At 39.7% G+C, this 24,395-nt stretch overlaps 2 protein-coding genes across 2 annotated transcripts in view; both read left to right on the top strand.

Moving 5' to 3' along the window:
• The window catches only part of LOC137259760 (phosphatidylinositol 4-phosphate 5-kinase type-1 alpha-like), a 367,781-nt gene that overhangs the window by 95,683 nt on the left and 247,703 nt on the right, over window positions 1-24,395 (top strand). The gene's annotated exons all lie outside the window — the stretch shown is intronic.
• LOC137259756 (putative leucine-rich repeat-containing protein DDB_G0290503) overlaps window positions 1-24,395 on the top strand; it is a 143,151-nt gene that overhangs the window by 93,977 nt on the left and 24,779 nt on the right. Inside the window, exons 24-39 of the mRNA XM_067797360.1 lie at window positions 173-262; window positions 883-2,334; window positions 6,533-6,764; window positions 7,025-7,097; window positions 7,919-8,025; window positions 8,958-9,065; window positions 10,376-10,425; window positions 10,821-11,002; window positions 12,099-12,146; window positions 12,645-12,762; window positions 15,265-15,387; window positions 18,289-18,391; window positions 19,471-19,547; window positions 20,577-20,719; window positions 21,501-21,651; window positions 23,912-24,031. Coding sequence (XP_067653461.1) covers window positions 173-262; window positions 883-2,334; window positions 6,533-6,764; window positions 7,025-7,097; window positions 7,919-8,025; window positions 8,958-9,065; window positions 10,376-10,425; window positions 10,821-11,002; window positions 12,099-12,146; window positions 12,645-12,762; window positions 15,265-15,387; window positions 18,289-18,391; window positions 19,471-19,547; window positions 20,577-20,719; window positions 21,501-21,651; window positions 23,912-24,031 — 3,177 coding nt within the window. The remainder of the gene's footprint in view (window positions 1-172; window positions 263-882; window positions 2,335-6,532; window positions 6,765-7,024; window positions 7,098-7,918; window positions 8,026-8,957; window positions 9,066-10,375; window positions 10,426-10,820; window positions 11,003-12,098; window positions 12,147-12,644; window positions 12,763-15,264; window positions 15,388-18,288; window positions 18,392-19,470; window positions 19,548-20,576; window positions 20,720-21,500; window positions 21,652-23,911; window positions 24,032-24,395) is intronic.

Raw genomic sequence — 24,395 nt, 5'->3', positions numbered from 1 at the left:
TGCTTGTTAAATATCAAGATTTTATAGATCAATACCCCTGTGAATCACTGCCTGGTCCAGACTTATTTGACCACCATCATATTACTGACATATTGAGTATTGTGTAAATCACATATAAACAAAACCTACACAGAAAAAAAGAGATGCACTAAACAGGAACGTTGTCTGCCAGGTCCAGGAACTGAACTCTAGGATGACTACGTCAGGAGCCATGTCGGCTCCACCTGCTGTTGAGGACAATGAAGTGGAGCCAGCAGATCAGGTGAGGTTTGGTCCATCTTCTGAATATTCTGAAAATCATCTTGATCTCTTTGTTTCAGCTCCTTACAGATTCTGTGTTGTGGTTCTGTTTCCTTGAAAAATCATGTACCTTTCATTGAGACTGTTTGAAAGCTGGCTAAGGTGTTTGCAATATCAAACTCAAACCATATGTAATTTCAGGCTTTTTGATTTGTAAATGTAAATACAGTTGTTGAAATTTACTCACTGAAGAAGTTTCCTTTAGGTGAAGGAACAAGTTTTATGGATGATCAGCTTCTTTATTTTCACAATGGAGACATTTTGATATGGATTCTTATACCGTTTTCAAGCAAAAGAATCCATACCAAAACATCGCCATTGTGAAAATAAAAAAGTTGATCATCCATAAAACTTGTTCCTTCACCTTTAGCTCAGCAATTTCTAAAATGCCTCTAAAACAAGTTTCCTTTACTTTAAGAATTTTGTTTGTGTATGGAAAACTCATCACTCCAACAATATGTTCCTTATCAGAACCACAGCACATTTTCATCATCTTGATTCTTGGCCAGGTCCTGCACATGAAATCTCTACCTGCACACATATTGTTAAAAACAATTGTATCATTTTGTTTCATCAACAAAGATCCCACACAACCTTGACACAAAGAAGCCAGCCTCTAGGATTAAGCAGGTGCTTGTGGAGAATCAGCTTGAGAAAGTGGTTCCCCCAGTGGGATTCTCTTTGAAGCATCAGCTCAGCACTGTTGAGGAACTCTTTGACCAAATGTACGAGGAGCAAACAGGAGCACACAATACTGAAGAAATGAAGGGTGTTCCTGATATTGTGGTGAATTCTGCCTTCAACAGTAAGCACCTGGAGCCAAGTCTATATGAACAGGACAGACTAAAAGTGCCCAAATTGAATCTACCTGATGTTATGTATGAATCTGGTAAATATATGGGGCAGAATATAATGGGGAATATGTTGGAAAACACCTCTGATTCAAAGTTGAGAATTTGTAGAATTCCTTCAGAAGTTGTTCAGAAGACATCCCAGGGTGTCCCAATTACAGGGGTACAGGTCATTGTAACACCAGTAATGCAGATGATTCATTCTGTAAGGTCACAGGAGGAGGTCAGGACAGTGAATGCTGAAGATGATGGACAAACAGATCTGTTAAATGTGAAGGAAAAAGGAGAGATGATCTCTCGTGGATCTCATGCGACAGCAGGAAATGAAGAGGAAAAAACTATCAGTGCTGATCATGAAAAACTAGAAAAAGTAGAAAATGCCCAAAATGAGGAAAAGTCTATCAATCATGGCCACAGTACAGAATCTGAGATGAATGAGAGGAATAGTTCAGGAGATGAATGTGTACATATGGGTAAGAAAAGTGACAAAAATGATGAGACCATCAAAGAACCGATGGAGCATGACCACATAGATTCCTCCAGTCAACATCTTTATCTCGACATGGATGGACTGAAGTACCAGAGTCACATTATCTTGATTGACAGCTTCCCGTACATTGTACAAAAAAGACTCTCACCAGACCAGAAGCATGAATTGGGTGAAGCTGTGAATTATTTTGATTCAGGAATTGATGCAACAGGTGTTGAAAACAGTTGCTCAACACCAAAAACAGTAGAGGAAAAGTCACAAGACCTCTCCCCTAAGAGTACCTGGAGTGAACTAGAGGCCAACCGAGGCTTCAGTAGCGGATCAGAGAGTCATCTTACCAAATCACTACCTCCTTGTCAACGGGCCACAGTGAAGAATCTCAAGAAGATGATGAAACAAGCTTCAGTTGTGGACATACAGGAGAACCTTCTCGAGATGGTGCGAGAATTTGTCCAATCTGTCACCACAGGCCAGGAGTTGACTGATGACCAGAAGGTTCGGACCAGCACTCTTGTTGCCCTGGCAGCGCTGATGGTGATGGAGGAGAACGAGATGGGGTTGTCTAGCGGGCAGGTGTTGGGCATGTTTGGGAAGATGGTGTCAGAGGATCTGGATGCCCTGGTTGAGGGGTTCCGGGAGGCACTGGATTATGGGGAAGAAGCTGCTTCATTGTCAGACTTATATGAAGATGAGGTTTGTGGAGTCTTGAGAAGCACAGTTTTGAAGTCCCTTCACTTGTTTTCACCAGACTGAGACACAGATTTGAAAAATTTTGTGTGCTGTTTGATTCATGCATGTCACTTACAACATCGTTCACCTCACATTTCAACATGGTCAATGAATTGATTGTTTTTGTTTATGTTAACAGTGTTGCATTATTCAAAGCATTTTTTAAAATCTGATCTTCCTTAGATGTTATCTTTCATAGATGTTATCCACTGAAACATTCTTCTAAGAGGCAAAAGCAGTTGATGTCTGTGTCTGACCAGGTCTTCGTCATAATTGAGTGATCAGTGTAATTTATGACACTGAAAATGGGTTGCAGTGATTCACAAATGCGTCAATTTGATCATTCTTTATTTCATTGCTTATACAAGAAAAGCATCAGATTTCTTTTAGCTCTCAAAGTGGGCTATGTTAGCGTGAAATTCATTGTCAACATAGCAATTTCTACTAACAACATTTCTCACTGGATAATTAGCCCAGCATCAATGAATCATGTTTTACCTTATTTCTGCGATCAAAACTGCTCAAGTTGGGAATCAAAATTATGTTCTGACTCTGTTGAAATAATTTTAATCAGTATTCAAATATCGAATCAAAATAGTAACAGTTATTATTGAAAATTGGAACTACGGTGTCAGCTTTGATGTTTAATAAATCGAGGGGCGGTGGGGTAGCCCAGTGGTTAAAGCATTCGCTGGTCACGACGAAATCTTGGGTTCGTTTCCCAGATAGGTGCAACGTGTAAAGAACATTTTCTGGTGTCCCCCAATGTGATATTGCTGGAATATTGCTGAAAGCAGTGTAGAACTAAACTCAGTCACTTTGATGAATGGAACTGAATCATTGCAGCCCTACACTGACCTACACATGTAACAGACATGTAACATGCATGGTATAATCTTCCACTGACGTCACTAGTCAGCAAGCTTGAGCTAGCAGACAAAGTTCTTTTTGCAGGGCTCAGATCAATTTGCTGACCTTTCCAATACTTGAATTTTTTTCTCAAGAATCAACGGTTGGTCATGTAATGAATTACATGCGACACTGTAATGTATACAGGTTTTTATGAGTTGAATAACTTCTATACTATTGATCCAGAAAGATGTTCACATAACAAATTTAGAATTACATATAAGTAACTCCAGTCCAGACTCAATTATTTACAGACTGCCACCATATAGCTGTAATATTGCTGAGTGGGGCCTAAACAAACAAATCTGTTACATCAGCAGTCATCCTTTTGAAAATAAACTGTGCTGCCTAGTTCTCTCTCCCCTCCTTCATCCAAAGTTTTTTCCTGACAGACCTCAGATACTGTCGTAACTCCAACCGAGGCTGACAAAATGAAAGGTGATGTTGCATCTGAAGGTCTGCCAGCTGTACATGATGACGAGCAGGAATCTGAACCACAAGATGTAGAAAATATAAAAAGTCAGAAATCTTTTTCAAGTGCTGGCTCTCACAAATCAGCTGTGACCACGCCATCTATTAAATCTGCAAAGTCAAAACTATCAGTCCAGGCTAGATCAGACCACACTGATCCTGATCAAACTGGTCTAGAACTGCCTAAATCTGGACCAGTTAGCCGTGCATCGCAAACATCTTCAGGGAAAACATCAAAAAGATTCACTTCTAGCACTGATTTGAGGCGAGAAACTTCATCCGTATCTTCTACAAGTGGTCTGCGAAGTTCACTTGAGGTTCCACAGGTATTATCTCCCTTGAGGCAAGAGAGATGTCTCCCTGTATATCCCCCCATAGGTGGCAGTTACCTGTATATATGGTTTCAGCTTTATGTATCCAATTAATTTGTGTGTTGCACCAATTTGATGATTTTTGCATGCACTTTATGTTTAACATTATTGTTTTAAAATTATTTCTTTCAGTTGATAGATGTGTCCAGTCTAGTCCTGCAGAATATTTTCAATGAGTTTTGAAGAAAAAGTCCTTTTCAAAATTGTCTTCCTTAAAAGCGTGTGCTACGAATGTGCTCTGTAGGTTTTTCTCTCATGTCCTTAATGCCAGATCAATTTTATTTCTTGTTTTGCAGATCCACCGGTCATATTTTTTTTCATATTTTTTTTTTAAAAAAAGTTAAAAATTAATTATTCCTGCTCAAAAACAAACAAAAAAAAATCCTGATGTTTATATTGACCAAAAATGTAAGCTTACAAGAACAGGTTTTCAGATTGTTTTTGCCCCATATACACTTCATAAATAACCAAAGTGAAATACTTTAGTGTTTGAAATGATTTATTATGACTAGTGATTGTTAGCTTTTTTTCCTCTCCTTCCTTTAGGTATTGTGAGAACACAAATTCCTGAAACAAAAAATCTATGTTGTATGACCAAATAAAACTATTCTTAAAATGTAGTCATGATAGTGTAAGACAGAAAAATCACAACCCCTTCACACTAAAGGCAGAAGTAGCCAGAATACTGTCAAAATGAAAATTCTCATAGCCCCTTCACACTAAAGGCAGAAGTAGCCAGAATGCTGTCAAAATGAAAAAAATCACAACCCCTTCACACTAAAGGCAGAAGTAACCAGAATGCTGTCAAAATGAAAATTCCTGGAGATTCCTGGAAATTTTTAATTCCCTTTTAAAACTTCTTACTGCAGTCCAAATACATTCCAATTCTTGTAACATGCACAGATGTTTTGAACATGCTCAAAACTTTCAAGGTACATTCGAAATGGAAAAATATCAAATATGAAGGAGCTTTAACAACTAGGTGATAACATTTGTTGAAAACTTATACAAAAGGGGAAATGTTTTTCTATTTTAGACTTTTTTCTCTCCTTGTGAGGAGCTTATTATTGTCTATATCAAATTATTTCTCTGCTTATAAACAGCCTCATTTGATATTCCTAACCATTTTAAATTAATTAACCATTAAAAATATTCTGCATAAATTATTTGCATGCTGCATATTGAACACATTAATGCTGCAAAATTTATTTCAGATTGTGAGCTAGATGCATGTGTATATAGTTTCAATATATATCCTTACCATTGACTAAATTTAATTCATGCATGTCAGTCTGTTTGCTTTTACCCTACTAGATGTTGTTGAAGTTGTTAAAGAAAGATAACATCCTGCGTATCCTTATATATATGTTCTTATACCCAATGCATTAATGCTTAGGCACTAACGATGTGTAGAATCACTGTTAAAACAAGTCAGCATTTCACTTTAATTAAAGACGATTGTCAGAAAGTATATGTTACTGCATTGATGAATTTGACAGCGTATCTTTAAATATGATTTAAATATATTTTTCCATGAATCTGGATTAGTAAAGAAGCGAAAAAGGTTCATGCCATTATGTCACCAAATATTTTTCAGGTATAAAGATATTTTTAGCAATGAAACTATTAATAAGGTTGATAATGCAGATCATTTTGCTACAACAGTGAGATACAAACATGAGGGCTTGTCTTGCTCTGTAAATAAACTTCGACTCGGTATTATTCATTACAAACACTATTAGAAGTTCAGCTAACCTTTTCAGTTGACTAATCAGAACACAGCTTACAAGATCACAAAAGTTGACATTCACACATACCTTTTGAACATTTACCTTTAAAGACGGTTTGTACCCAAATGATTCCGAGTGCTGTTTTCCATACAATTGCCACAGTAGTGAGTAAACAGTCAGTGAAAATAGCGATTTTGTCAGTATTCAAAGATGTCAGCTTGCAGAATTATTTGCTAATGGTAACCATTTCATCAGGAAGCCCAAAGCATGTGATATCTGTGTTTTATGCTGACTTTTATTTGTTGAGAGATCAGTGTCAGTGACAGAATTTTGTAAGTCCTGTTCGAACAATAAACAGTAGCTGTTTTCTGATTGGTTAAATTTGTTCTGTCATCTCGCATTTGATTGGACAGTCATAGGTCGCTCAAAGGTTAGCAACATGCATCTGTATTCAGCTTGGGTTTGTTAGAGTCAGTAGAGTAGAGTAGAGTCAGTAACAAACAGTACTGAGCCTGAGTTTACTTAGGCTGATCCAAAAGAGTCAGATATCATTTATGATAAACCTGCAAAAACTGATGTTGATACTTTTAGATTTAACCATTTTAGAGCCAATATTAATACTACTATATTACTCCAATGTTAATCTGTATTCAGCTGGTTTATACCTTGTCTGTTTCTCAGTCTCCGAGAAAGGTAGAAGGGAACACTGAAGAAGATATACGAGCATCGTCAGCGCGTAGCCGAGCCTCACTTCGGAATCATTTCCGCCAGAAGTTGGTGGAGACGAAGAAGGTTGTGGATGAAAGACGGACAAAGTCACCAGGGATGGTGTTGCCAACGCCTCGATCCATGGAGGAGGACACACTGCAGGTTGATGATGACGATGATGTGGCTTTACCTGATGATGTCAAAGGTAACTGTTAATACAAATCATGAAATTCATACATATTTACCTGACAAGCATAAAGGTAATTGTTGGAGACACTTCAGGATAATAGTACACCTTTACCTGGTGACCCCAAAGGAAATTGTTAATGCAAATCATGAAATTCATACATAAAGGTAATTGTTGGAAAAACTTCAGGATATTGATATACCTTTACCTGTTGACCTCAAAGATATTGATGACATATATGACATACATATATATAAGTATTAATTTACCTCTCTCAGAGGAGTACAAGAGCAAGTCGCTGGACATTGGGACATCACCACCTGACACACTTGTCAGCATCACAGATGCCAGGTGAGAAGAGATTGTAGGGCTCATATATACATATATACACCCATTAACTCATTCAGCCATGATTAACTCTCACAACTACCCATTAATTCACTCAACCACCCATCCACTCAACACACATTAACTCACACAACAATTCATTAAATCAGCCACCCATTAAATCAGTCAACCACCCGTTAACTCACTCAACCATCCATTATCTCACTCAACCACCCATTATCTCACTCAACCACCCATTAACTCACTCAACCACCCATTAACTCACACAACCACCCATCAACTCAATTACCCGTTCATGCACTCAACTACCCATTAACTCACACAACTATACATTAACTCAGAGAACTGCCCATAATCTCACTCAACTACCCATTAACTCACACATCCAGCCATCAACTAACTTGACGATCCATTAACTCACGCAACCATCCATTAACTCACTCAATCACCTATTAACACACTTAAGCTGCCGTTCAAGCACCTCATTCCCTCAAATATGCTCCACCACTCACTGAGTCTTCACCTGACCACTACCCGTGAACATCCTAGTTAGAATATTGGCCTTCAGTAACCCATGCTTGTCATAAGAAGCGATTAGCGAGATTGGGTTGTCAGACTCGCTGACTTGGTTGACCCATGACATCGGTTCCCAATTGCGCAGATCAATCCTCCTGTTCTTGATCACTGGATTGTCTGGTGCTAACTCATTATTTACAGAACGCCTCCATATGGCTGGAATATTGCTGGTGTAAAACTCAACTCTCTCACTCATTCACCTGACCACTCACTCATACAAATGCATGTTTTGTGTCTTGAATATTCAGACAGACCCCGAGCTTGTGGGACCAGCCGGTTGTGCAGGACTTCCTCCAGGTGTATGAAGGTGTTGTGCAGTTTAAAGACCAACTTGGCAAAATCCTCATAGACAGAGGTACACAAAGAATGCAGAACTTTGTTCCATACTTCAGATTCACATTTAATTTCAATACAACTGTAGAAAGATTTCCATCTCAACAGTTTTAACCGTACTAAAAAACATCATTTGTAGAAGAATGAATTGTGTAATAATTTTCATCATAATGAATTTCACTGCAGAACGAAATTGTTTTTAACCTAAATTTGCAAGATTCAGGGTCCCAGTCCACAACATCTTCCTAATGTTAAAATTATAACCTATCAGAACTCATTCGTTTTCCAAAGGACGTTATTTACATGCTACAAACGGTTCCAGCTTTATTATTTAGTATGTAGCCTTTTTGGAAAAAATATATTGAAGTATTCTCATGACGACTCTATGGAGGAAACTTTAATTTGATTGTACTGTGTTTGGCACTAGACATTTAAAACATTTTTTATTGATGTCAAATGTAGAGAGAAATATGTGTATGTCCACTTGTTGCAAGTGGTCATAGCTTAGCAGTCATTATTGCTTCTTGTACAATTTCCAAATGTGGTTAAATTGTGCTTTAGGAAGTAAGCTCATAAATATTGGCCTGTGTTGTTCCACTAAATATTACCTGGGCCCACATGCACAGAGCAATCTTAGCGTTACGACTGTCTTAAGCCTGTGTTGTAGAATGGGAGTTACAATCATTGTAGCGCTAAGATCGTTTTGTACAAGTGGGCCCTGACCTCATCCTGAGAGACATTTTCAGACCTGCAGACCAGGTTATGGCAGTGAATGTTAGTAAGGTGACAGATGTAGATATACTCACCTCAATATTCAGCTTTTTTTGTATATAATCTCTCCATAATGATTGGCAATGAATCTAAGTAAGGTGACAGATGTAGATATACTCATCTCAATATTCAGCTTTTTTTTGTATATGATCTCTCCTTAATGATTGGTCCTGCATATTTCAGAGCTGATGTCAGCCAGCCAAATTCTTTCTGATCTGGATGTGCTTCGTTTGGACAAATCTGCCAAAATACAGCCACAGATAAACAATATGGCACACAACATCTACTTCAGTAAGTGAACTTGTAACGACTGTATCCAGGCACACATCTACATCAGTATGTGAACCAGGGCTGTATCTAGACACCCAGTATAAGGCACACATCTACTTCATTAAGTGACCTAGGGCTGTATCTAGACACCCAGTATAAGGCACACATCTACTTCATTAAGTGACCTAGGGCTGTATCTAGACACCCAGTATAAGGCACACATCTACTTCATTAAGTGTCCTAGGGCTGTATCTAGACACCCAGTATAAGGCACACATCTACATCAGTAAGTGACCTAGGGCTGTATCTAGACACCCAGTATAAGGCACACATCTACTTCATTAAGTGACCTAGGGCTGTATCTAGACACCCAGTATAAGGCACACATCTACTTCATTAAGTGACCTAGGGCTGTATCTAGACACCCAGTATAAGGCACACATCTACTTCATTAAGTGACCTAGGGCTGTATCCAGACACCCAGTATAAGGCACACATCTACTTCATTAAGTGACCTAGGGCTGTATCTAGACACCCAGTATAAGGCACACATCTACTTCATTAAGTGACCTAGGGCTGTATCTAGACACCCAGTATAAGGCACACATCTACTTCATTAAGTGACCTAGGGCTGTATCCAGACACCCAGTATAAGGCACACATCTACTTCATTAAGTGACCTAGGGCTGTATCTAGACACCCAGTATAAGGCACACATCTACTTCATTAAGTGACCTAGGGCTGTATCTAGACACCCAGTATAAGGCACACATCTACTTCATTAAGTGACCTAGGGCTGTATCTAGACACCCAGTATAAGGCACACATCTACTTCATTAAGTGACCTAGGGCTGTATCTAGACACCCAGTATAAGGCACACATCTACTTCATTAAGTGACCTAGGGCTGTATCTAGACACCCAGTATAACACAAACCATTTACTACAGTAAGTCAGCCAGGGCTGTATCTAGACACCCAGTATAAGGCACACTTCATTAAGTGACCTAGGGCTGTATCCAGACACCCAGTATAAGGCACACATCTACTTCATTAAGTGACCTAGGGCTGTATCCAGACACCCAGTATAAGGCACACATCTACTTCATTAAGTGTCCTAGGGCTGTATCTAGACACCCAGTATAAGGCACACATCTACTTCATTAAGTGTCCTAGGGCTGTATCTAGACACCCAGTATAACACAAACCATTTACTACAGTAAGTCAGCCAGGGCTGTATCCAGACACACAACACAGGCATACACATGTATACACATCACATTTATGCTGTATGTGTCTTTAATAAGAATATGTATTAAATCTGTCATTGCAGTGTTGGAGGAAATAGGAAATCTCCTCAACAATACCCTGGTGTTTGATCGGGTAAGTGTGCAATACACTTATGTCTTTAGCCATCCCTAACTCTGTATGGTAACAGGGAGCCTTGTCACTTAGCTGAGCAGAGTTGCCTCTCTTAGTCAGGACAGAATCCTGTTTCCCCTCATTTCTGTGTTTCTTATTTACAAATCCTTTCACTGTTGGTAGTTATAGGTTGCAGTAGAATGGTTTGGGTTAAAGATCTGTTCCCTTATCCATCAAGTTTAACTAACTTAACTGATGGAGAAGGGATGTAAACCCATCTCACTCACTCACTCACTCACTCACTCACTCACTCACTCACTCACTCACTCACTCACTCACTCACTCACTCGCTCACTCGCTCACTCTTACCACCTTACCACAACAACAGTACCTCACTCTCCAATCGTGTTTGTCAGGACCCTCCAGTGTCTTCTCTCAACCTTTCCCGAGACCAAACCAAAGGAACACTGACCAAGGACGACACCATTGAGAGCATGCAACCCACCTTTTCCTCCACCAGGGGGAGCCAGCGATCACAGAGCAGCGACCAGAAGACTTCCTCCTCTCTCCGAGAGTTGCAAGAACAGTATGAGAGGCTGTACGTAGACAGAAGCAGTGTTTTTTTAATGTTCATGCTCAGTTACCACAATTTATCATTATTCGTAATTCTGATTGTTAACACCTGTGAAGGTCCGGGTTAGAATATTGATATTCAGTAACCCATGCTTGTCGTAAGAAGCAACTAACGGTTAGACTTGATGACTTGGTTTACCCATGTCTTCAGTTTCCGATTGGACAGATCAGTGCACATGTTGTTGATCTCTGGATTGTCTGGTCCAGACTCGATCATTTACAGATCGCCACAATATAGGTAAAACTAAACTCAATCACTCTGATTGTAATGAATCAAAATTAATTTTAGGTATTTTCAGTAATACCAATACTGTTATATTGCAAAATGCTTATTACATAATGCATATTGCAATACTTTTTCTTTGTTCTGATGTTGGAGACAAATATATATGACATATGTCAGTCTTGTTTGTATTGAAATTCAGAACCAGATTGACATAATGGCTGAAACAAGGAAGTGATTATTCTGCCAGGTTGTGCCCAGTGCTTATATCTTCAAAATGGTCAGTGAATGATCATACTCAGTGATATTCAAAGAAAATATCACACTGCAATCAGAGTCAGTTATTGTCAAACAGTATCACTAATACATTGGTATTTATGGCCACATGGTGGCCACATGAATACGTGTAAACACGTAGGTAGAGCATTGTGCAGTAAACTTGGACAAAGTACTGTGACTATGTGTTCTGGTCCTCCCAACTGTAAATGAGTACCTGTTTAGGATGAGAAAGTCACCATAAAATGAGTGCGACGTAGAAGCAGCAAGATTTCTATGGTCCCAAGGGAGTTGAGATTGATAATACTATGTGCCATTGGGAATGTCATCCAAAGATCGAGACCAAACATACCAGCGCCTTGAGCAAGCTCTAGTTGCACGGATATGTGCACTGTATTATTATCCTATAATAATAATATAATGATAATGCTTATTAAAATATATTGCAGTTCAGTTATTGGGCCAATACGTTGCCCTAGGTATTGGTAATCTATGACAGTTGGTGACCACGGTGATGAGGTATTCCTGTGATGATTGTTAGTGGTAATGCTTGTTTTTCCAGACATGTACAATTTGAGGAAGACAGCAAGAAGCATGAAGAGCAGCTGAGGTACGTCATCGTCATCTTTGCCTGTCATTGTTGTGATCATTTTTATCTTGGCAAAAATAACATGAGCATCTGTTGTGTTCATGTGTGACACTGGTTGTTTTTCCTGTGTGAAATTGGTTCTGTTCCTGTGTGATGTTGATTGCGTTCTTGTGTGACACTGGTTATTGTCCTTTGTGACATTGGTTGTGGTTCTTGTTTGATATTGAGTGTTCTTGTGTGACATTGAGTGTTCTTGTGTGACTTTTGTTTTGTGACATTGGTTATCGCTCATTGTGACATTAGGTGTTCTTGTGTGACATTGGTTGTGATCGTGTGTGACAGTGCTTGTTTTTGTGTGACATTGGGTGTTCATGCGTGACATTGGGTGTTCTTGTGGGACACTGGCTGTACTTGTGTAAGATTGGTCGTCGCTCTTGTGTGCTATTGTTTGAACGTGTTGTATGGCACTGCAATATAATCATGTTGTGTTAACTGCATGCACTTACTGACTCACTCCAGGCACAACACTGTGGTCATGATGGAGATGCAGGACACCATCAACGACCTTCAAAGAGAGTTGTCTACCCTTGGCAAGTCAGCCAAAAGGTCAAGGTCAGCCACTCCAGTTCTTGCACAGGTAACTAGAGCTTTAACTTTTTGGGAGAAAGTGTCACTGTTTTTGACTGTTTTTGAAGTGATACATACACAGGAAGTCTCCATGTCCATTAGGTATGTTTTCACTCTGTCTCAATTCATGGAAGTTTTCTGGTACCACAAACTAGTTTGTTGTTGTCTGCCAGCAATATTCCAGTCATAATGCAAGGACTGTAAACAGTGGAGTCTGGGCCAGACAATCCAGTGATCAACCGCATGCGCATTGATCAACAAAATTGGGATTCAATGACGTGTTAACCAGGTCAGCAAGACTGACCACCTGATCCCACTAGTTGCCTCAAGTGTAGGTTGCTGCATGAAGATCAGTTCTCATCTGCATCTTCTTGGGCCAGATAACAGTAGAAAGCTTTGTCAAGGCTGATAGGGAATGGGGATCTTTCCGTGACTCGCAGAGAACTTTGAATTAAGCAGGTTAGCATTTTCATATCTTGCCTCAGTTGCTCATGAAGTTAGGATTTCATTTCATCCTCTGCTTTGTGATTTCCAGTTAATTTATGTCTAAAGACTCCTTCATGCATGTTTCAAATTGACAGCAAAAATGCTTTTCCATTTTTTAACCTCATTTAGCAAAGAATGTCAAAGTAAACAAATTTTTCAAGCTTTGTAAGAATGCGACTCCCAAATGCTGTCTGACATTTGAGTGACAGGTGGTCACATGTTTATGTGATTTATCAGTGATGTGATGACATCAGGGCTCTTTTGAGGACTGCTCTGAATGAATTTGGGGTGTAATCGAGGTACACTTGAGCTGTGTTCTAAATATTCTGATACATTTGAAGAAGATTCTGTCTTAAGTCCAGCAGCACTTGTGATACATTTGAACTCATTCAAGGTGCTTTTGAGACATTCTGCCCGGCTTGACATTTCTTTTCTCTTGATATGTTCAGAATACTTAGAATGCAGTTAGAATGTTTTTCCACTTGGAATGAACTTTTGAAGTTTTGAACACATTCAATACATTTTGGCATTATACAAATAGTTGGAATGTGTCCTGAATACAGTAAGAAGTTCTAGAATTCAGTTCAAATTCCAGGAATTTCCAGAAATTTTCATTCTGAAGCAGTTCACCTCAAGTATAAAGGGGATATAAAGAAGTGGTGTTTCTGTACATGTTCAGGGCAACTTGGAGACCCAACTTTAATGGACTTAGTTATATCAAAGGCAATCAGAATACTGCTGAAGATCTGTTAGGGACCATTCATAATTTATCACCAGGGCGTGCAATGAGTATTTTCAGGGGGGGTCATTCATTTTGTCCACAGAATATTTGGGGTGTCAACTGTTTTGTAAAGATATTTTAGGGGCGGCGGTCAGCTATTTTGTACATGGCTGTTGATATCACCCTTGATTTGCAACGTGGGGTGTCATGTGTTTTGTGCATAGAATGCTATTTGTTTTGTCCTAAGTATTGAAGGGAGGGATAACCATATTTGTACAGAAAAAATATAAAAATCCTCATTGTCCCCACTGGTGATAAATTATGAACGGTCCCTAAACATAGAACAACATTTACTTCATTCAGTTTGAGGAGGGTATTTGTAGATTTTACCAGTGCTTCAGGTGGAGCCGTTTCTCTGTGTAATTTTGTTGTACCTGCAGGGGTTAAACAGATATATATTTCTGATATTTTGCATCATGGTTTTTTTGTTGCCTTAATATAAAATCAATAGGGTTGTCTCTTCTTCTCTAGTTTCACATTGTTGCTTAAGGCTTTTGTGGGGTGGTGGGTTAGGCTAGTGGTTAGGGCACTTGCTCTTCATACCAAAGACCCTTGTTTGATTCCCCACATTGGTACAGTATGTGAAGACCATTTCATGTGTCCCCTACCTTGATGTTGCTGGAATATTGCTCAAGTGGCATAAAACTAAATTCACTCATTCATTTACTTGGTTTTCTTGTTCCTGATATAGTCAGCAGCCTGTGAAGCATCTTAAACATATTTATTCATGAGACCTGACTTCAGTATGTTCTTGAGTTTATGGACTAACAAAAGAAGAAGAAAAATGTGTACACACATACATGCATGTACATGCCTATATTTATTTCATACTTTCATAAAGCAAATAGGGCTGGGGTGGTAATCCAAATAACCGGGATATACGAGTAAAGAATTGGACCCAGGTGCTCATCTTAAAACCCAGACCCGTTATGATCATGTGTGTTTAATAGATTAAACAAGGTAATATGTTATTCTTTCATGTTTAGAAGATTTCAATGTCTTTGAAGATATAGATATAACTTACACTTCTTGTGAATATCACACATGGATATTGAAAAATTGGAACTGAAGGATATGTTATCATTTCTTTCAAATTTGATGTCAGGAATTAACATAATAGGTATCTAGGTAGGCTAGGGTAATAGGGGGTGGGGTACCCGGTTTGAAAACTGGACCCATCCCAGTCCAAAAAGCAAACCATATTGAGTTGAATTCTTATATTAAGTGAGCATTTATGTCTGACAGCGACAGCAGCAGATACCATCTCCAGAAACATCTGTAATGTTCACAAGACTTGACTCTGAAAGGAATGCCAAGATCATGAAGAAAGCTGTGTTGGATGACCGACTTGGAGCTGAGAGATACAAGGTGAGCTTGTCAGCCTTGAGGGCAAGGTCACCTAGAAAGTTGTATTTGTATATTGTTCAGATGTGTCTCCCATATTTATTGGACCTCAGTCCATGCTGCTCAAGAAATGCTGATGATGATCATAGGTCCTTACAAAAGTGAGCCAGGCATGTACACTAAAACTATTTGGTATTAATTTCGGAGTTGATAGTGAAATTGAAAATAGTATCAATAGATAACAAAGCTCACACTAAGGTCAAGGTTTGGGTATTAGCTCAAATGTCATGTTCAATTGCAAGTTATAAGATAAAAGGTTTTTGACAGATACTCTTAAAGACATCTGAAGCAAGTTTTTGATTAGTCTAACTTCTCTGATTAGGATGGTAGGGTAGCCCATTGGTTAAGTGTTAAAATCCCAGTGTTCTAGACAGAGTTCGATGTCCCACTTGGGTACAAGGTCTGAAGCCCTTTTCCAGTGTCCCATGCCATGATATTTCTTGAATATTATATTGGGACTCTCTGTTATCACGGGCTCTCTGTTATCATGGACTCTGTTGTCATAGGCTGTCTTATCATGGGGTCTCTGTTGTCATGGACTCTCTGTTATGATGGTCTCTCTGTTATCATGGACCCTGTTATGATGATCTCTCTGTTATCATGGACTCTCTGTTATCATAGACTCTGTCGTTATAGGCTGTCTTATCATGAGTTTGGTGTTGTCATGGACTCTGTCGTCATGGTCTCTCTGTCATAGGCTGTCTTATCATGGGTTCTCTGTTGTCATGGGCTCTATGTAATCATGGACTCTGTTATCATGGACTCTGTTGTCATGGACTCTCTGTTATCATGGACTGTTATCATCGGCTCTCTGTTGTCAAGGACACTGTGCTATCATGGACACTCTGTTATCATGGACACTGTTATCATGGACTCTCTGTTATTGTGGACTCTGTTGTCATGCGCTCTCTGTTATCATGGGCTCTTTGTTATCCTGGACTCTGTTGTTATGGGCTCTCTGTTCTCAGGGACTCTGCTGTCATGGGCTTTATGTTATCATGGACTGTTGTCATAGTCTTATCATAGGCTCTCTGTTGTCATGGACTCTCTTTCATGATGGACTCTCTTATCATGGGCTCTCTGTTGTCAAGGACACTGTGTTACCATGGACACTCTGTCATCATGGCTCTCTGTTATCATGGACTCTGTTATCATGAACTCTGTTGTCATAGGCTGTCTTATCATGGGCTCTCTGTTGTCATGGACTCTTTGTTATGATGGTCTCTATGTTATCGTGGACTCTCTGTTATCATGGACTCTGTTGTTATAGGCTGTCTTATCAAGGGCTCTTTGCTGTCATGGACTCTCTTTTCTGATGGTCTCTCTGTTATCATGGACTCTGTTGTCATAGGTTGTCTTACCATGGACTCTTTGTTGTCATGGACTCTGTTATGATGGACTGTGTTATCATGGGTTCTCTGTTGTCATGGGCTCTATGTTATCATGGACTCTGTTGTCTTGGGCTCTCTGTTATCAGGGACTCTGTTACCATGGACTGTTATCATGGGCTCTCTGTTATCATGGACTCTGTTATCATGGGCTGTCTTATGGGCTATCTGTTGTCAAGGACACTGTGTTATCATGGACACTCTGTTATCATGGACTCTGTTATTGTGGACTGTTGTCATGGACTCTCTGTTATCATGGGCTCTTTGTAATCATGGACTGTGTTATTATGGGCTCTCTGTGCTCATGCACTCTGCTGTCATGGACTCTATGTTATCATGGACTGTAATCATGGGCTCTCTGTTCTCATGAACTCTCTTCTCATGGACTCTGTTATCATGGACACTCTGTTATCATGGACTCTCTGTTATCATGGACTCTGTTATCATGGACTCTGTTGTCATGGGCTCTCCATTACCATGGGCTCTGTTACCATGGGCTCTGTTGTCATGGGCTCTGTTATGATAGACTCTGTGTTGTCATGGACTCCCTGTTGTCATGGGCTCTATGTTGCCTTAGGCTCTGTGTTTTCATGCACTCTGTGTTACTAGTAAGTCATGGGCTCTCTGTTGTCATAGGCTGTCTTATCATGGACTCTCTGTTATCATAGATTCTCTGTTGTAATGGACTCTCTGTTATCATAGACTCTTTGTTATCGCTGTATGTGAAAACATCAGAAAAGTGAAAACGCCACATCCCACATCGGCTGTTTACATATGCAAATGCAAATTACGCCAAATAAATTCATTATTCTTGAAAAAGTCATTTATTGCATTGGAATATCATGTCTAATCATAGTAATATTCAAAAATAATTCTTTCCAGTTAGTTCTGGAACTAGTATGACCCCTACTGCCATTACATCTAGAATGAATCAAAACTTACTTCATCAAAATCATGTGACAGCCATTTGTGTATTTTCTTTGCTAAATGTATAACAGGAAGTGAGGTATCTAGCAACTTCCTTCTGCACATGGCAGCAAATTTATGGTATGTTTTAAGGCATCAAAACAATATTTTGTTATGTTATTGTTACCTTGTATCCAAATGAATAGATGTTTCAGATGTGAATGAAATTTCTAAATATGTTGTAATAATAAAACTATTTAAATTTGTTTCTTGTCTAAGTAAATATTTCACAGTGTCATTTGCTTGCAATACCACCATAATTGAGAGTGGCTTCAATTCCTGGGTCAAGCAAGACAGTCGAGATTGCTGCAATCACGTTGAATGAGTTGTGATTATGTTGCACACTGTTTGTGACAGAAAGGAAGATTAAACATAAGTCGACTAAAAATATATATGAAATGGAAACTGTCGGCTGGGATAATCCTGATGGCGACATTAGCTACCGCAATAATAGAGGGTTCCATGATACGAACAGCAGCATAAAACTAAACTCGCTCACTGTCATGCGCAGGATGCTGTGGGTCAGATGAACCAGTACGTGAGTCTACCGGCCCAGAGACTCGCCCACCTGGTCAGAAAGTACATACACCATTGTCGCATGAAGGCCATAGAAGGTGAGACCAGCAGCAGCATCATCAGCAGCTGCAAAAACAACAATGAGAATATTTAGCATATCTTAAACCACATGATGACATGGTTCATTGCTTTTTTGAGCAACCCATGCTTCCCATAAGAGGCGGCTATGCTTGTCGGGTCTCGATTATCTACAGACCACCGCCATATAGTTTGAATATTGCTGAGTGTGGCATAAACCTAAACTCACTCACTCACTCATTGCTTTTTTGACCATCCTCACCATCCCTGTGGTTTTACCTTGAGGTCCATCCATAGTATGGCCCTGAACATGTATTGGGTAAATCATGCTTTTACTCATCTCTGGCCCATTGACGGCCGTAGAAATTTTCTGCCAATAAACCTGATCTTGCCCTTTTTCAAAAGTCTGTGAATTTATTTTATTATGGTGTATTCTGTACCTTTTGAGAGCAAAGTGATTGGCATTGTTGTAGAAAAGCATGCTCAGTATGTGGACCTTGTGTTAGAAATGTCTTGTTTGAATCCCAAGTACACTGTCGTTGGACTCCTCGTTGTTCTCGGGGCCCTTGGTTTGGTACCTCCTGATCTCTTGATGCAGATCAGGAAAGTGCCCAGGAACACAGTCTTTCTGACATTCTGGGTAATGCAGGAAGATGCAGACAACTGCTGAGGAGTCTCCATATTCTCTGGGAGGTTGCATTTGCTGTCTGAGATGTGTGTTGATGGGGGAATTGGGGAAGGGCCCTGAGCTCATGATGAGCCTTACGGTCTTACTGTGCCAGTATCATCTAAGTCCTCCCTATAGCATAATATCTTGAATCTGTTAAGCATACTGATAATCAGAAAATATAAATAAATTATTGTAATCACTGCACTGTTTGCAACCACTCATTAAACTTCATAGTCTCCTGATTGTATACACAAGGTGATTTCTACACAAGGTGTGTTGCTGTTTCCCCACATTAGAGGTGTATTCAAAAACACATCGTCGTACAGACTGCACTTGCTTTAAATTGGGCAAATACAAAAAGTGGAATATGAAGCGGAATGTGACTTTACAAACACTGCAATCAACATTTGTGATTTTTATTTATTTCAGAGAATGTGAAGAAGAGTGACAGCCTTAATGACAATGTTTTCGAAGTACTGGACAAAATGGAGGCTCTACAAAATGAGGTATTATCTTGGTCCAATGGAATCTCTACATACATACGTCCCGATTCTTGTTAACACAATACCTCATGAACTCTTGTACCCAATGTCTTCAAATTATGTGACATTTGGGGATTGTGCAGCCAAATATCATTTAGGATGGCCTTGACCTTATCTTCAAGGTCACCATGACATTTTGAGCACTTTTCAAACATGTTAATGCAATATCTCATGAACTGTTGTACCCAATTTCTCAAAATTTGGGAATTACACAAACACCAGTTGATTTTGGTAACCTTGCCGAATAAGTGGCAAACACTTGTTTTGATCATTTTCAAGTACTGAGTGTTAATACAGACCACTCCCAGACATGTCAAGGAATTGGTCAATGGATTAAATGAAGAAGGATGGTTATTTGTCTTTTATGTAGTAGACAGGTTTCTGAAGGGTCAGAGTGCATCTCCTCTGTGTTTTCTTTTTGTTCTTCCATGATTCTGATGTCAATGTAAGATGTGGATTAAAATGATACTATCGACAGAATTAGCTGCCCTTATTTGTGTCTGTCAGTGTAACTAAGGTAGAATAAAATAATACTATTGATGCAATCTGTACATAGGCAGACCCAAAGGGCAGGGCTGTGTGCACCGTTTGTTTTTGCTTGACCACACACTGGTGTAGGTGTGGATTAAAATGAAACTACCGACAGAATTATATGCCCTTAGTTATGTCTGTCAGTGTAACACTAAGTTAGGATAAAATGGTACTATTGACACAATCTGTACATCCAAAGGGGAGAGCTGTGTGCACTCTTCCCTCCTTCTCCCCCACCACACACACTTGCATACACACACTCAGACACGATTTTATCCTGATCAGTTTATTAAATCACCACTGAAAATCCCTTATCAAGAGTGTGCACACACCCCTTTGTTAAAATGCTGTATCCACCCACACATTTACCCTTATTTGTGTCTGTTAGCAAAATTATGCTGTACGCAGAATTATTTACAGTTATATTTCTGTCTGAGTGACAATTACATGCGTATGTTCCAGCGAGCGAGAAAGTGGGCGGAGCACATGGACGACATGGGAGCGGAGAGACTGAAGCTGGCCAACATGTTGATGGAGACGCTGGATTCCATCGAACAGGAGTCCGGACTCTTCCTCATCAAACCCATGTACTCCTTCAGGGGCAGGTAAATATAAAGTATTGGGATTATCTGCCATGACAGAATCCATTTGGCTTTAAAGACAACTATCAGTGCAAACATATGAATGGATGTTGGAATTCCATGGATGACACCAAATGTTCCATCCTTGATAATCTCCAGGGTAGAAGAAAAGGAGCTCATTGGCTATAAATACTATATGTCCCATCAGATCACTGACCCTTTCAGTGCATTGCAGGTAAAGGCCAAGGTTATCAATGGCGAACAGGCATGACACAATTCTGTTTGAGTCAGTGTGAACTTCAGTTTGAGTGTGAACTCATCACAACAGTAGGGTGTAAGTGTCTCCAAAAGAATGACAATTAGTGCACTGATAGGCCCCATCAATGCAACATGTTTTGATGCAGGTTGTCTGTGTATATAGTGAAATAAACAAGAAAGAAGGTGAGTTACTGCAACAAATTCTGAGCAGGGATTTTGGCTCAGAATCAAAGAATCACAATTTTTTTTACCTCTGAAGATGCAAGCTCCCGAAGTACTACTTCAATTTTTATGCTGTATGTCTCATTTGATAGTAAATCTGTTGGGCATGAAATCTGTGCATACTTTTAATGGGATAGATACAGTGATCATTGTTGAATTCGCCCTGAAATTAACTAGGTTTGTTGACCCTCATTACATCCCCTTCATTTTATATAGTGCTGAGACGCATTAGTGACAGTGCATATATTTAGCATTACAAGCCCCTATGCTGCCGGTAAGATGCGGGTAATGGTAGTCACTGATTTTTGTCTCTCGTAACCAACAGAGAGATGAAGCAGAAATATGTTGGGAAGTTGTCCCGCCCAGGCCGACCTCTTCGAGCCTCCCCCATCCGTGAGACAGTCAGCTCCATGGCCCCAGCTCCAACTCCCTCCTCTCACATCAGACCCCTGGACGGCAGTCGGACATACCACAAGGTGAGATGACCTTCCTTAGTTGAACTTACACTCCTTAATGAATAACATTGCTATCAACACATGCAGGGAACCTGTGAATATTTGGGTCAGAATTGGTCTTCCGCAACCATTGATCATCATATGAGGCAGCCAGTGAAGATCTGTGTCAGAACTAGTCTTCAGTGACCCATGCCAATCATACGTGGCAACTAGTGAAGATCTGTGGCAGAACTAGTCTTCAGTGACCCATGCCAATCATACGTGGCAACTAGTGAAGATCTGTGGCAGAACTAGTGTTCAGTAACACATGCCAATCATACGTGGCAACTAGTGACGATCTGTGGCAGAACTAGTGTTCAGTAACACATGCCAATCATACGTGGCAACTAGTGACGATCTGTGGCAGAACTAGTGTTCAGTAATCCATGCCAATCATATGTGACAACTAGTGAAGATCTGTGGCAGAACTAGTCTTCAGTAACCCATGCCAATCATACGGGGCAACCAGTGAAGATCTGTGTCAGAACTAGTGTTCAGTAACCCATGTCAATCATACGTGGCAACTAGTGAAGATCTGTGGCAGAACTAGTCTTCAGTAACCATGCCAATCATACGGGGCAACCAGTGAAGATCTGTGGCAGAACTAGTCTTCAGTGACCCATGCCAATCATACGTGGCAACTAGTGAAGATCTGTGGCAGAACTAGTTTTCAGTAACCCATGCCAATCATACGGGGCAACCAGTGAAGATCTGTGTCAGAACTAGTCTTCAGTAACCCATGCCAATCATACGTGGCAACTAGTGAAGATCTGTGGCAGAACTAGTCTTCAGTGACCCATGCCAATCATACGGGGCAACCAGTGAAGATCTGGGTCAGAATTAGTCTCCAGTAACACATGATTATCGTAAGAGGCAGCTAGTGAAGATCCCGGTCAAAATTGGTCTTCAGTACCCAGTCTTGTCACAAGAGATGACAAGTGAAGATCTGGGTCAGAACTGGTCTTCAGTACTCGGTCTTGTCACAAGAGATGACAAGTGAAGATCTGGGTCAGAATTGGCCTTCATCAACCAGTGCTTATCGTACAAGGCAAAACATGAAGTTCCAGGTCAGAATTGGCCTTCAGCAGCTTATGCTTGTCCTAAGAGCCAACTGATGGTTATAGGGTGGTCAAGCTTGTTGACATGGTTGACACATGTCTCCTTATCTCACTTGGGCAAATATTGAATTTACACTTAAGTGTTGAGATGTGTGAATTTTTATGGCAGTGTTGTTATGATAAATATTTCTTCAAACCAAGACATCTCGTGTCAGGTCGTGGTAAGATATCTTTCATTTCTCCATAGGATGTTGTGATATCATACATATCTCTATGTTGTGATATCATACACATATCTATAGGAAGAAGATATCATGCACATCCCTGATATAACACAGATCTTGATAAGGCAGCAAGTTTCATGCATATTTCCAGATATAAGTGATATCATGCATATCTGTACAATAATGTTGTGATGTTTGTATCATGCATATTTCCAGATATAAGTGATATCATGCATATCTGTACAATAATGTTGTGATGTCTGTATCATGCATATTTCCAGATATAAGTGATATCATGCATATCTGTACAATAATGTTGTGATGTCTGTATCATGCATATTTCCAGATATAAGTGATATCATGCATATCTGTACAATAATGTTGTGATGTTTGTATCTCAGTGGTTTGCCTATGTTCACACTATAGGTTTTGAAGTGAACGAACTTCAGTGTCAGAAGCAGTATAAGAAACTAAAGACATGGATCCTTAATCTGTGTACCCCAATACCCCAGTTACTATTGTTTAATATGGGAATAATGAAGTACTTTAAAGTTCATCCTCAATGTTGACCATTACCTAAATGCGAACACATAGACAGGGATCCAGGTAAGGGCCATATCATTGTATGCACGATACGTTAGGAGATAATTTAGAAAATGTAGCAGATTCACCACAGCAATGGTGTATGGTTTTAGAATCATTTACAGACATATTTATCTGAAAAAAGCGTATTGTTTTATTGTTTACTGACTTGTTTAGAGTGGCGAGGTTGTGGTGGAAATATGAAACGAAATACAAGATTACTGATACACTATTAAATTCCTTTCAGTACTCTAAGTGTACTCTAAAGGTTTTCCATTACTCCTGTATTGAAAAAATTAGGAGCACAAACTCCTGATGTTATTTGGAACCATGCATATAGCTTCTGTGTAATATTCACATGTACTCAATTACTTCCAGGTCAGTTCACCGTCAACCACCTCACACCCAGAACCATTGCGCCCCCTGGAGGGAGACAGTGGAGGGGTGGCTGGAGCGTCCATGTCATGGGTGGGGCAAGCTCCTCGACAAACCTGGAGTGTAAGTACCAGTCTACATCAGGGTAGTAAGCACTTAGGGAACAACCCACTGTTGAATTCCTAGGTAATTTCACGAACTGAATGCATGCACTGAGATTAAATATGTTTTGTGCACCAAACTGACACTAAGAATTCAACATCAACAGCCAAAAGTGAACAGTTTATGAATTTGAAAAAATGGTGACATTGTCTGGAGACATCAAAGAGCCAGACGTTTAGTTCCGATTATTTCTGGTGAAGTAGCCTTGTGGTGAAACTGTTACCTAGTCACGCCGAAGACCTGGGTTTGATTCCCCATGTGTGTACAATGTACAATGTGTGAAGCCCATTTCTGGTGTCCACTGCCATGATTTTGCTGGAATATT

Source organism: Haliotis asinina, chromosome 13 (genome assembly GCF_037392515.1).
Source record: "Haliotis asinina isolate JCU_RB_2024 chromosome 13, JCU_Hal_asi_v2, whole genome shotgun sequence".
NCBI classification, from domain to species: Eukaryota; Metazoa; Mollusca; class Gastropoda; order Lepetellida; family Haliotidae; genus Haliotis; species Haliotis asinina.
This window is presented reverse-complemented; position numbering and strand designations above follow the sequence as displayed.